The 13,361-nt window shown below is 33.6% G+C and overlaps 1 protein-coding gene across 6 annotated transcripts in view; it reads left to right on the top strand.

Moving 5' to 3' along the window:
• LOC118184756 (neural-cadherin-like) overlaps positions 1–13,361 on the top strand; it is a 639,735-nt gene that overhangs the window by 521,989 nt on the left and 104,385 nt on the right. For all 6 annotated transcript variants that reach the window (XM_085823079.1, XM_085823083.1, XM_085823080.1 and 3 more), the window contains exon 5: positions 2,533–2,857. In XM_085823079.1, coding sequence (XP_085679205.1) covers positions 2,533–2,857 — 325 coding nt within the window. The remainder of the gene's footprint in view (positions 1–2,532; positions 2,858–13,361) is intronic.

The following is a 13,361-nucleotide window of genomic DNA, read 5'->3' as shown; positions in this document are numbered from 1 at the left end:
AACCTGGACCTCTCGATTACGCGCCGACAGTGCTACCGTTACACCACTAAGACATGCTGGAAGGAGGGAGAAAAAAAAGCTGATGAGAGTAAAAGCATCCGATATCTTAAGAAAAAAACTTCGATCCTATTGTTTTAACCCTAGTTTTGTACTAAAATGCGACAATTGGATATAACATTACCCACCAGTAAATAAACCACACTGCTTTCAAATTCTTTTAATTCACATGTAATAAGAAAGTAGCCTCTTAAAATAATATTATTTTCCGAAAATGTACTGCTGATTTCATAGTGCTTATATATTTATTACATTTATAGAAACAAAAATTTGAGTACTAGTGTCACGAATTGTTTTGTATGATACCTAAATTATTAAATTTAATAACATGTATTATTTTTAAAAAGCATTACCAAACTTGGCGAAGAACTGTATTAAGAAAAATCATGATTTTTATTACCTTTTGAGTGCATAATGAAAAGCCAAAGCTATTTGTAATACATCCATTTCGATTTATACTAACTATTATAACTATTAATTTGGTTGATAATAAGAATACATGTTCTAATGGCTATGTAAAGTCTACGAGGACCTTACGCCACAGTGTTTGAAATGTTTATCATCATTTCAACATAGAAAGTTTTCCTTTGACATTTTAGACCAAGAAAATGAAATCCGCATAGTATTAAAAGGCTTTCGAAATTTCTGTGGTGTTTTATAAATTGCTAGAATTTTAAATAATCACGATTAGTAAAAATTTTTTAAATGCTTAAGCCCCGATTAAGCGTAAATTAAATTATTTATCCCAGATTTAATGAATATGATCTATGCAAATAATTCACAGCAAAGCGGGCTTTACATAATTTGTCTAAAATTAAAATTTTAATTAAATTTTAATTAAATTTAGAATATAAGCAAAAATGAAAAGACATTTAAAATAAAGCAAATATTTTGGACCTCCAAGGAAATTGGTTTCAAACATTTCATATGTCATCCTTTAATACATTCTACTTAAACTCTTTAAATATGTGCAAATTTATTTATTCAGAAGCATAATTTGGAGATTTTACTTTCTTGTGTCTATTTCAAGGTTAAATCTCGATGAGTGATGAATATATCTATATCCGTTTATTTAATCCTAAAATTGCTGAAGAGTTCCTTATTCTAAAATCGTTGTAGGATGTTGAATACTTAACTATCCAGCAATGGTATGTGAATCGTATATTAGTTTAACCTCATTCAGATAAATTATTACAACTTACGTATAAACTGTTATAAATTATTATAATCTAGTATAAATTAATTACATACGCACATTTCTGTATATGTAAGTACGTAACTATAAGTATCAGAATTTATATACTGTGTTACTTAAAATTGAAGTTACGCTTTTTATTCAGATTTTTAAGACATAAAATTTTAGTGTGCTTTAAATAGAAAGCGGATGCTTTAACATATTATTTCTCAATAAATTAGATAGCTTATTATATTTATCTAAATACCTAATTTAAAAATATAAAAATATTTCTCGTTATTCGATATTCATTATAATAATTTTTATTTTTTATTATTTTTCCAATTTCCTAATTTTGAAATCCTACTGTGCTTAAATTCTAGGACCAAAGTAATACAGTACATGATTTTTTATTACTCCAAATTACTTTGTTCCTGAGGGACTATTGCTTTTGTTTTGCGATTTTGCGTCGAATCACTCTGAATGTAAAGTTTTGTAAAATAATCCATCAGCGGTGTTTACTTAACCAGTGAGCTTTTCGTAAATACACTGTAAAGCATATATGTTGATGAAAACAACGCAAGAGGCAGTGTATATTATTTTTTTTAATTAAAGCATTTAATTCTTTACTAAATTTTCCGAGGCTCTAAATCTAGTATAAATAGATTCAGTTGTAGAGACATTAGGATTTTTTTTTTGGAAGCCAGAGAGATGAAAAAGAAGCAACCGCCTTCGCCGGGAATCGAACCATGGACCTCTGGAATACCGGCCCAGCGTGCAGAACCACTACACCACGAAGGACGCTAGAGAAGTGAGAGAAATACCTTATATACTCCCGTTTTTAAAGGGCGACTAGGGTTTTAGGAGACCTAGTCGCCAAATCCTGGGTGCGGAGAATCATCATCCACAAACCTTTTAGTTCGGGCGCCACTGTAGAGACATTAGGATTTTTTTGGAAGCCAGAGAGATGAAAAAGAAGCAACCGCCTTCGCCGGGAATCGAACCACGGACCTCTGGAATACCGGCTCAGCGTGCAGAACCACTACACCACGAAGGACGCTAGGGAAGTGAGAGAAATACCTTATACAGTTTCTGATTTTTACTGAAGGTGACTAAAAGTAATGTAAAATAAAATGTACATTTCACTTAGAAGCGTCGTGGTAAATTCTAGTTTCAAAATAAATGTCTCCCAGAAACGCATGCTTAGTTTGAACCCTATTTAGTTAGCAATAATGCTGCATGATTGTTCTATTTAGCACACCTTTTCTGTATTATATTTCTGATATTAGATACTATTATAGGTGACAGCGACCGATGGAGACCGGGACAGGAAGCCGGACATCGTCTACTTCTTGACGGGTCAGGGAGTGGACGATCAGGATCCGGCCAACAGCAAGTTCGCCATCAACACCACGACAGGCGAGATATATGTTCTAAAGCCGCTCGACAGAGACCTGCCTCACGGTCGATCTCAATGGCGGTTTACAGTTTTTGCAGAAGACGAAGGTGGTAACGGTCTCGTAGGATACGCAGATGTTCTGGTCAACTTAAAGGACATAAATGATAACGCACCTTTCTTCCCTTATGCCATTTATACAGGAAATGTCACAGAAAATGGCACAGCAGGTAAAGTCTCCAATTTTCGGCTATCATCCTTAGTACTATCATTATATTGATGTTAGAAATGTTTTTACTTTAATTTCTTAATTCTTTTCTTCTTGTATGTTAACGCTACTAGGGCATTTATCAACGAAACAGCGATATATTTATGGGAGACACTAATACCTTTTTTTTAATTTAAATAGTGTATCTAATTGCTATAAATTATAATAGTTCATCTTTATGGAACTTAATGAGGAACCTAACTGAAAAATTTGTAAACATTTGAATAATTAATTCAAATTAATAAAAAAGTTTTTTAAGTCGCATTTTACATTTTTTTTTTGCAGAATATTCGTCTGTGCGCCACCTACGATTGAATGTTTTATGCTGAATTTTATTATGTTCTGCATAATGTATACATTATTCTAATAGTACTAAAAGTTCGTCTTTCTGTTAGTTTAAAACACCCTGATTGGTTAGGGATGCCGACTGTCGTTGAACCCGGGTTCGAATCTCGGAAAAAAACTTGGATGTTCGCAAGTGTTTGTCTCCTTGCCTATTTTCATTTTTTATCAGTGGATAGTGCCAGTAGCTTTACTAACTGCCTCTCGTTGCTATCGCTTGAACACAGGCTTCTCTTTCGTGATTTTCCCTCTTGCAGCTGAAGCAGAGTGTTCTATATTTAACCTTTGAAACTAGTCCTGCAAATGTATGAATATTGCGCTGATTCTTGTTGCCTTACCACTTCTTAATAATAGTTACTCAGTTGCTGTTTTAGCTCAGATCATCAACTTAGTCCCTAGACTTAAATCCGGCTGGGCATGTGTGGGATGTCATAAGCCACCCAAATGCAATTTGCTAAATGCCTCCCTGTACGCATCAGAATCTGAAAAACTCACTTTCAGAAAAGGGACATGCAATTATACTAAAATTTCAGGAAATCTAATTAACAGTTTACTAAATTCTATAAAATACAGGTTGGGACATGTCCATTTCTCTCACAGGTAATCATACAGCATGTATACAAAACAGGCGGAACACATCGTTTTCCATCATTTGTAATTTCAAATATTTAACTTTCAATTCAATATTTTGAGACTAATGAACTAACAAACATAGTAGTTCATGTAAAATGACGCTTTTGTACAATTTTTTAATAATTTTCAATAAGTTATAACCAAATTTTGACTGCCCGGTGGCAAAGTGGTTGGCGCATCGCGCAGCTGCACCACAGGTCGGGAGTTCGATCCAGAGGCCTGTCCATCGTCGTTGAAGTTGGTAGAAATACAACAGAAAAAAGTGCATCCACTTAAATCTTCTAAAATTAGTCAAGTCAAATCTCCAAGCCTCATCCTCAAGCAAACTACCCTTAAAAAGTTACTTTTGCCAATCTTGGATAATTCAGACAATGACAGCACACTCTCTCCGAAACAAAAATTCTCCGAGTTTGAATTCCAGCTGAAACTGAGGTTATTGCGAAACTAGCTTTCTTATGTTTTCTTTGCATCCCAGATATGACATAATAATACCGGAAACATGACATGCTAATGCGCATGCGCATAATAACATATTCTGATTTCTAAGAAACAAACTTTACTTAAACACCCTCACTTAAATAATATCATTATTTATTTTACTGTTATTTGCCTTCATACTAATGATCCATTACAATAACCATTCATTCAGGTTAATATCATTTACATTAATGATTCTGGAATTGTTAATTAAATGTTATTACTGTTTCGATAAGCAATCGAAAGTTCTGCCACGGAGAGGCATAACGCATTTTCCATTTATTCGAAAGTTTCTAATCTTGCTAGATAGAATAGAAAGATTTGGGTTCCGCCAATTTAGTAGATTTGTCGATTTAAACTCTTAAAGGAGTAACATTCTCCTCAATATAATATGAAAGTGAAAGTATACTGCTATTAGAAGCAAGATAAATGTTTTTTTTTAATATTATTTTGCTATATACTGTTGGTTATGTAATGTTTTAATAAATTTAATGTCTCGCTTGGAGTTAAATTTCAATTGCGTTACGCTGCAATCAACTGCAGCTTATTCAAGAAATGTATTTTGTCAAGTTTAATTGCACTTGTATTATATTAAAATTTGTGCTTAGGAATTCATGAATTAAAATAGCAGAGAAATAACCAAAGATGTAAATAACACAGTTAAAGAAACAAATAATGTAATTTAAGAAAAAAAGTTCTTTTGAAAGATGTCAAAGATAATTTTTTTTATTTTTTCCTTTAAAGTATTTATGATTTATAACATTAGTAAATAAACTACATTCAAAGCTCAATATTTTTAAACTTTTCTCAGTGAATTATTCATTACGTCTATGATGATATTGTAATATTTACATGTAACAATTATCTGTGCTTAATTCATAAATTAATTATATGCAATTAAATTCAATGCTTACAGTATGTTTACCGTTATAGGGAGATGTTTCTGCTAGTCAAAAAATGTTCATGTTATTAATTATAAATATCATATTCTAAAGAAAAACGTACTGTATTAATTACTTATACTTTCTGACAGCTAAATTAATTTGAAATAACTTATAGTTTTTGATAATTAATGATTATAAAACACATTAGGATTGGAGAAGTTAAAAGTTTTACTCATATACTATTTATTTCAGATTTTCCAAAAAAACATTTGAGGAGGAATATATAACTGCAAAAGCGAAATAGTTATTTTTGTTCCGTTGTCTTCTCATTAAAACCGCTTGACAATTGGATTTAAGTCTTTCGATATTCTATTAAAAGCACACTTCTCATTTAAGAATACATTAAAACATTAATATACCCACGGCTGAAATAACTGATATCAAATCATTTTTGTAATCTTAAAAGTGTTATAGAAAATCCTACAACTTTTACATTCGTCGATAATTTTGTAGGATACTGATTACAAAATATTTTTGATTCGACCAGAAAAAGAAGTGCATTTAAAACTTTTTCTCCTGCTTTGGAATCTTAATCACTTCGCGTTAAGTAGAAACACATAAAGCGGAATTAAATAAAAGATCCTGTCTAATATTTTTTGTGATTAATATGACTCCCAGCAAGATATTTCTTAATTAAATATGAAGATCGAATTTTTTTCAATAGGCAGACAATTTCTGTGTGTTACTTTCGCTTTAAACTTTTTTTTTAGTGAGTAATTTTGGGAAAGCATCCAGTGTAGTGTTTATTATTCGAGTAGTGTCGCTGCTTCTTGTCAATTATCCCTTATTTTTGAGGAGGGAAGTCACTGTTCATTTTCTTCCCTTCTTGCATATTTAAAATAATTGATTAACTGCACTCCGAGTCCGCTAATTAAATGTGCCAACATAGATGTGTTTTTTGCTTAACAAGTTGATCAAAAACGCATTTAATTTTAAAAGCGCTACAAGGCAAATTATAGTTACAAGTAGTAGTACATAGTAGCATAATTGAGGAACACATAAGTTACATTGTAAACATATATTTGAGTGTGAATATGTATTTGGGTTTGACGTAAAAATGTTAAAGCTGGAGTTTGTGAGATTTTTTTTAAATCTAAATCGTGAATTTTAATCTCCTTTTCATTTGAAGCGCATTCAATTGCATATAATAAACACACTGAATTCGAACCGCCTACACAGGATAGTGGTTAGTAACTGTCGTGTGGAAGGACCCGGGCTTGGATCCCAGAGAAAGCATGAACGCTAGTAAACGTCTAGTGTCTTTGCGGAATGGGGACACTCTTTACATAAATAGGGAGCCGAAAGACCTGTCGTGTGGATTTGTGATAAATTTTTTATTGCTTTGTTTTTCCCATATCTTTCACCCTTTGCGGCACAGTGTGTCCGCTGTGGACACACCTAAAAATTTCTTCTGTACGCACAGAAACATTGAATGAAAAAGGATTTATAAGTTACTATAGGTTACTCTGAACCTTCTTTCTTGATAGTAGATGGCAGCTCAACACAAACCAGTCCATATAGTTTTGCCATGTTTAGTTTTTTAAGACCCTCATTTTTCAAAGAAATCTTCCAGATTTTTAGGGTATAAAAGGAATTGTTTGAAAAGAAATTTCTATGGTATTTTTTTATCTGTATGCTAATCTCATGATTCTATATTAGTTTTAAATTTTGACCTTGAAATCTTGCCTGAAATCAAACGGCGAACCCTAGGTGTGCCCAGACCGGGCTCACCGATAATCTAGGACAACTGAGATTCTGTATTCTTTGTTTCTCCGCATCTCATCGGCTAGTTCATTCACAACAATGCTCCTTTCAGCACTCTTTTCGAAGCTCTACTCAACCAGTGTGCAACTTTGGGCACACTCACAGAATTAAAACGATAAGTGCTATCTTCACAAAATTTTACTTGTGTACTCCTCTAGGCCTAATTAGACTGCCTACCTTTTTTTTTATCAAAACTACGACTTTAAAAGGTAGCGTGCCGGAAAGGGTTAAAATCATTTTCTATCAAAACATTTAATTTCGTGATTAAATATTTAAGGTATCGTTTCGCCTGTTGCATATAGAAATAGAGATCGATTTCATTGTAATTCATTTACTGAAGGTTCAAAGAAAAAGCAAGTATTGTCATGGAAAAATTGGGCGATCCTTATCTAGTTCACGCGAACAAAGAAAATAATATTATAAATATAATTTTTCTTTTTCTGCTGTTTTCAAACTGATAACTTAATAAAAGTGAAATTTAAAAAGGAAAAAGTGTTTCCATCAGGGATAGTGATAATCTGTTCTGACTTTTGTTCATATACTCAGAGCCCACCAGCGGCCTAGCGGTAAAGTCGCTGAACACTGGTAGTTCGGTCCGAGGTTCGAAATTTGTGAACGGTTTGGCTGCATGGGCGTTTTTGTAGTTTTACACATGTGTAGCGTGTATACAAACCAGTTTCTCTGAGAAAGTCTTCCAGAAAGGCATCCCTCCTTTTAGGCAGATAGCCCTTTAGACTTTGCCATAATCATATAAACCAAACTAATCATATACTCAGATGAAAGCACTGAGCTGTATTTCTGCCCGATCTGCAACATTGTGGGGTATTATTTAATTTATTTATCAGTTAATTTTATTTTGAAGCAAACTTTCCTGTTGCTCTTATTTTCAATCCACGTTTTCTTGCCAGAATGAAATTTTAGTTTTGCATGATGTGCAAAATTCGTAGACTTTTGTAAAGGGGGGGGGAAGAAAAGGAAGGCAGAAAGATTCTATTAAGGCTGGTGTCTGAGGCTTCAGAAAGAGCGTGTTCTGCCTTTCGGCCACGCTGTTTCTGTGCTATAAGTCCGTGAATATTAGTTGCTGACTAATCTACGTCGTTGGTCGGGGCAGGACTCAAATTAGGCGTTGAATACAATTGTACAACTACGGCTTAAGTCATTTGACTTAGTTTAATTTTACCTTTCTGTTTGGAGTTACAGCCAAAACTATTGGGCTGCGTTTTGTAAGCGTTAGGAGTGCCGACTGTAAATACTCATCTTAAGTTGAATAAAAGAGTCTTTTTACTCTTTCCAAGTGTTGTTGTTGATACAGTTGATCTTCACAGTGCAAGTAAAGGGTTGTATTATGGGTTATTCAATTATGGCAAAGCACACGAGGGCTATCTGCCTAAAGGGTGGGATGCCTTCGTGAAGGACTTTCTAAGGTAAACTGGCTCGTATACACGTTACACATGGGGAAAACCACGAAACCGCCCATGCAGCCGGCCCGTTCGCGGTATTCAAACCTCGGACCGAACTACCAGTGTTTAGCGTCTTTACCGCTCGGCCGCTGGTGGGCTCTAGTGCAAGTAAAGATCTAGCCAACAAAGTAACTTTAATTTATCTAGAATCTTAAACAGCATATATATAGTTAATGAAGATTACAGTATAGAATATTTAAACTGTCTCACGAGAAAAACATTCACAAAATTTATCAGAGCACACAGAAATACATAAATGTCTAAAATAAATGTATGAAGTATGAAAAAAATAATAATAACCAAATCCAAAATAGACAGTACTACAGCCAAAGCCAATCAAAGCCGTGAAATGTGTAACTGAAATCAGGAACTGAATTATTTATTGTTTCTTCAAGGAATGTTAATTGTAGAGCAGGCAACATTACCAATTTAAGGTAATTTTTTGACTGCTGTACAATAACAGTAAAACTTAATTTTGACTTAATCTGACATTAATTCAGCATAATTATTTAAAGCATAAGTTCAATTTTTTACCACATTATAATTTTACTTTCCAGTAGCAAATGTTGCAGTACATTATTGTACATAAGTAGTTCTTTGTTATGCATAAGTTTATACATATATGAGATGTGCGAAAATGGTTTTATCTCAGAGACTTTGTCTCGAGATATGTATGGCATTACTTTTGTAACATGAGCATTTAAAGACGCAAAAAATACGTAATCTTCCATAAAAAGATTCGTAACTGCCTTTTCCCTTTACATCACATTTCATTGCTTTAACGGGAAGTACATATAAGGCATTCGAATAAGCGATTCAAATCAATGCATATAAGGCGATTAAGTGCAATACAGAAAATTTACAAAGTCCTTGAATGCATTAAGGCTATTCAGTACATGTAAAAGCATTCGAATGCATTTACATGAAAGCTGACTCCAGATGTGTAATGTAAATTACGCTAGCAGAACGGTATAACTGATTTTATTGTCGTACATCTTACAGAAAACTCAAAAAAATAAAATACATGTTTTATTAATTTTTAATTTCCCAGAAGATTTAATATTTGTGTATCAGTTTTCCTGAAAATTCGTTTTAATCAAATAAAATCACGTATTGAACATCTTTATGATTGATATCCTTTATAATGCTTATCACAAACAAACTAATAGTTTAAGTAATATAATAAAAACATGTTCATCAATATTGACTCTGAACAAATCCTGCAATCTTTATACGAAATATAAAATTTCCGTGCAAGTTAGAAAGAAAATAACAGGAAATTGTATGCAAACTTCTAAGGTTAAATGTAATTTACTACATATTTTAATTTGCTTAACTTCCCTTTGCTCTAAACAGAAGTCTATCCAAATATTAATAACACGAACAAATGGTGAAACTTAATTAAAAGATTCATTATAATTACATAAAAGTGACAGTACAATCAAAATCTAACCAAACTTATCCCCATTGCTTGCAAGGTTTCTATAACTCAAACTTTTAAATGACTCTTACCTTCGATAATAACTACTCGTACATAATCTTACCTTCAATTATAAGGTATTTCTCCCGCATTTTTGGCATGCCTTCGCGTGGTGTGGTGGTCTGCACGCTGGGCGCGTATTTCAGAGGTCCGAGGTTTGATTCCCGGCGAAGGCGGTTGCTCATTTTTCAAATCTCTTGCTTCCAAAAACTTCTAATGTCTCTACAGTGGAGCGCAAACTAAAAGGGTGGTGGACGATGATTCTCCCCACCCAGGATTTGGCGATTCGGACCCCTAAAAACCCCGGTTGCCCTTTAAAAGGGGGAGTATATAAGGTATTTATCCCGCCTTCCTAGCATGCCTTTGTGGTTTGGTGGTCTGTACGCTGGGTGCGTATTCCAGAGGTCCGTGGTTCGATTCCCGGCGAAGGCGGTTGCTCATTTTTCATCTTTCCTGCTTCCAAATTACCTAATATCTTTACACGGTTACTAAGAACTCAACTCCAACTAAAGTGAACTCCAGTTTTATGCGCTAACAGTTAAGAAATTCTCTCACCAAGTATGTAATAGGGCTCTGTGGGCTAATCAGACTAGACAGCATTTTAAGGTTGTTGTCACAGCAGTTCCCATCTAAACTGAAGATTTTCTCAGTCTGGTAACTGGTGGCGAAAGAAATAGATGTATATAAAAGAATTAGCATAAAATTAACGTATTAGCTAAAAACTATGCCTGACAAGATTACCGCTTCTATTTACATTGAATTATTTTTAAATTAGCTTAAGGGGAATCAGCAACCCCTATACCGACAATGGCCATTTTTGATGTACCTTTTCTCAAAGTGTGCTGTAGATACACGCTTGAAATTTTTCTGTAATTAAAGTATACCTATCTAATTATACTGAAATGAATTTTTGAAACATTTTGAATTTTAGAGTAATTTACAAAATATTTTGTTAGGCATAGTCATATTTAGAACTTTTCTCACACAAAAAAATTTTCAATTTTTTTTCTGAGTTTATCACAAAAAGCTCATTTTAGTAAATATAGGAAACCTAATAAATAAGCCATAAACATTTTAGATACCTGTGAGCAGAAGTTCCTGAGAAAAGGTACATCGAATATAAAAAAATCACGTTTGGATAAAAACGAGTTTTTATATAAAAATCATCATTGATCAAAGCAGTCGATGACAAATTAAAACTGGATTTTTTACAGTTCTAACTTTCATAGAGATTAAAGAATGGTATTTTTAGAAAGATAAACGTGTAGAGAATTTGAAAATGCAAAAATCCAAAATCAATTTTTTGAAGATTTTGGGATTCCAACAACCCTAAAATAATTTAACTTTTATACTTTAAATTTTATTAGTAAATACCTAGCATAAGCATCATGTAAATTTCATCACTTGCCGTTCCCTTTGTGCGCAATCTTAAGATTATAAAACCAGCTCTGAAAGTCATCAGTCTTTAGAGGATTCTTTAAGAAAGTAATTAACATTTAGAAAAAATTTTATATATAGAAGAATCAAATCTCAGAGAAGTTAAATAAATTTGAAATATTTTTCGCAAAATTTTTTTATAGTGCTTGAGTAAAAACTCAGATGCAAAGCAAAAACGAATAAAAATATCAAATGACGTTTATTTCTTTTTAAATCCCTCGTCTGTGGGAAAGCATTGCTTATTTCTGTAGTTAATTATTCCTAAAAGACAGGCATAAACATTGTAGTTAAGAGCAAAAACATGTAATTTAGATCCTAACGAGCAAAAAATAGCACCCTTTTTATTCCAGAAATTGGACTTTATGAAGCCAATATATTCCATTTCCTTTTGAGATGTAATTTACTTAATCTCTGCACCGTGAAAGCGATATTGATTTTCATCAGATATGCAAATTGACTTCGAACTTTCTTACAAAACGCATTTTAAAAAAAAATTATGAACCACAGGACTTTTTTTATTCTTTTCTTAATCAGTGTCTCATGTGGCTGGAATTGTTGCTTATAATATTCATTTTTGTATGCATAATAAAAGTAAAAATGTGAGATATGCAAGCGGTAGAAATGTATCTAAGGATGTTGTTTACCTTCGCCGCATTATAGCAGCATGATTCGTGCAAGTTTATGTTGTTAGAACCCCGCCAAAATTATGAATCTACAATTTTCATTGTTTAAAGAGGTAACCCTGAACACAACTTATTTAAGTACTGCCTCACAGCTGAGCATCATCTAAAACTTCCGAACGCAGGAAATGAAATAAATCTTTTTATAAGATATAAAACTATACTATCAAAACCAAACATCTCAGAAAGGAAGTCACAAGCATAACGAACTTCCAGTACACAAGAAGCACGGAGCTATGCAACACAGCAAAGCCTGGCAACACGGCCTGGGCACCTTGTGGGCCCTGGGAAGAATAGTTATCTGGATAATTAGTGCGGCTGGTCAATATTCACATTGCTTTTATAGTTAAGCAATTGGTGTCAACCTCACTTCACCATACCCATATGCGAATTCGTTTCCTGCGTTAGTTTTCGAATTTGCTTCTTTGGTTCTAGATACAGTGGAACTCCATTTATCCGAATCAATTAGGACCGGACCCCATTCGGATAATCAAAAATTCGGATAATAGGATTTTTTTCGCAGAAAGGACCTACGTACATTTTAATTAATTGCTGTATGTACTGTATATTGAAAATGGAAGAAAAACTATTTTTTAAAGAAAAACGGCAACACCTTTACGTACATGTTATATAGCGCACTGTACAGTACTTGCAAGTACTGAAAGTTATTGCTTGTTGAACATCTGGGTCAAAGCAAGCTGTTTGACTGTCTTCATCCATTTTCGCGCAGCCAAATCGCGCGTCCGCTTGGCAATGGAAAGTCGGATATGGTCACACTCGGGCTGACGCTCCTTCCACTTCAGCGCAGTTTCAAGACCGGCAAACGATTCACTAGCTGATGGTCCCGTGTCTGCATTAACTTTGACATTAATGTCATCTTCTTCCTTGACACTTTTTTCTCTCACACTTTCAATAAATTAATCATTTAAAATCTGAAACCCAGGGTCTAGCGAATCACACACCATTCCATTCTGCGGTATCCTCAGCATTAACTTCTGAACATCCTGGAATTTTCAAAAGAATGTTTCTTAATTCCTCAAGTGACACGTCATCCTCATCTTCTCCTTTTTCCATTTCTTGAGCCTCTTTTCCTTTTTCTCCTTTTCCTTCTCTTCTTCAGATGATTCTGAAAAAATTCTGAAAACGATTCGGATAATCAGCGATTCGGATAGTCAGAGTTCGGATAACTGGAGTTGTACTGTACATGCAAAATTATTATTTCTTTTTTTCTTTACTAAACATGTGGCAA

Source organism: Stegodyphus dumicola, chromosome 1 (genome assembly GCF_044657685.1).
Source record: "Stegodyphus dumicola isolate Sdum_Otavi_A_Nest chromosome 1, ASM4465768v1".
NCBI lineage: Eukaryota > Metazoa > Arthropoda > Arachnida > Araneae > Eresidae > Stegodyphus > Stegodyphus dumicola.
The sequence above is the reverse complement of the archived record's forward strand: the minus strand, read 5'-3'. Positions and strand labels throughout refer to the sequence as shown.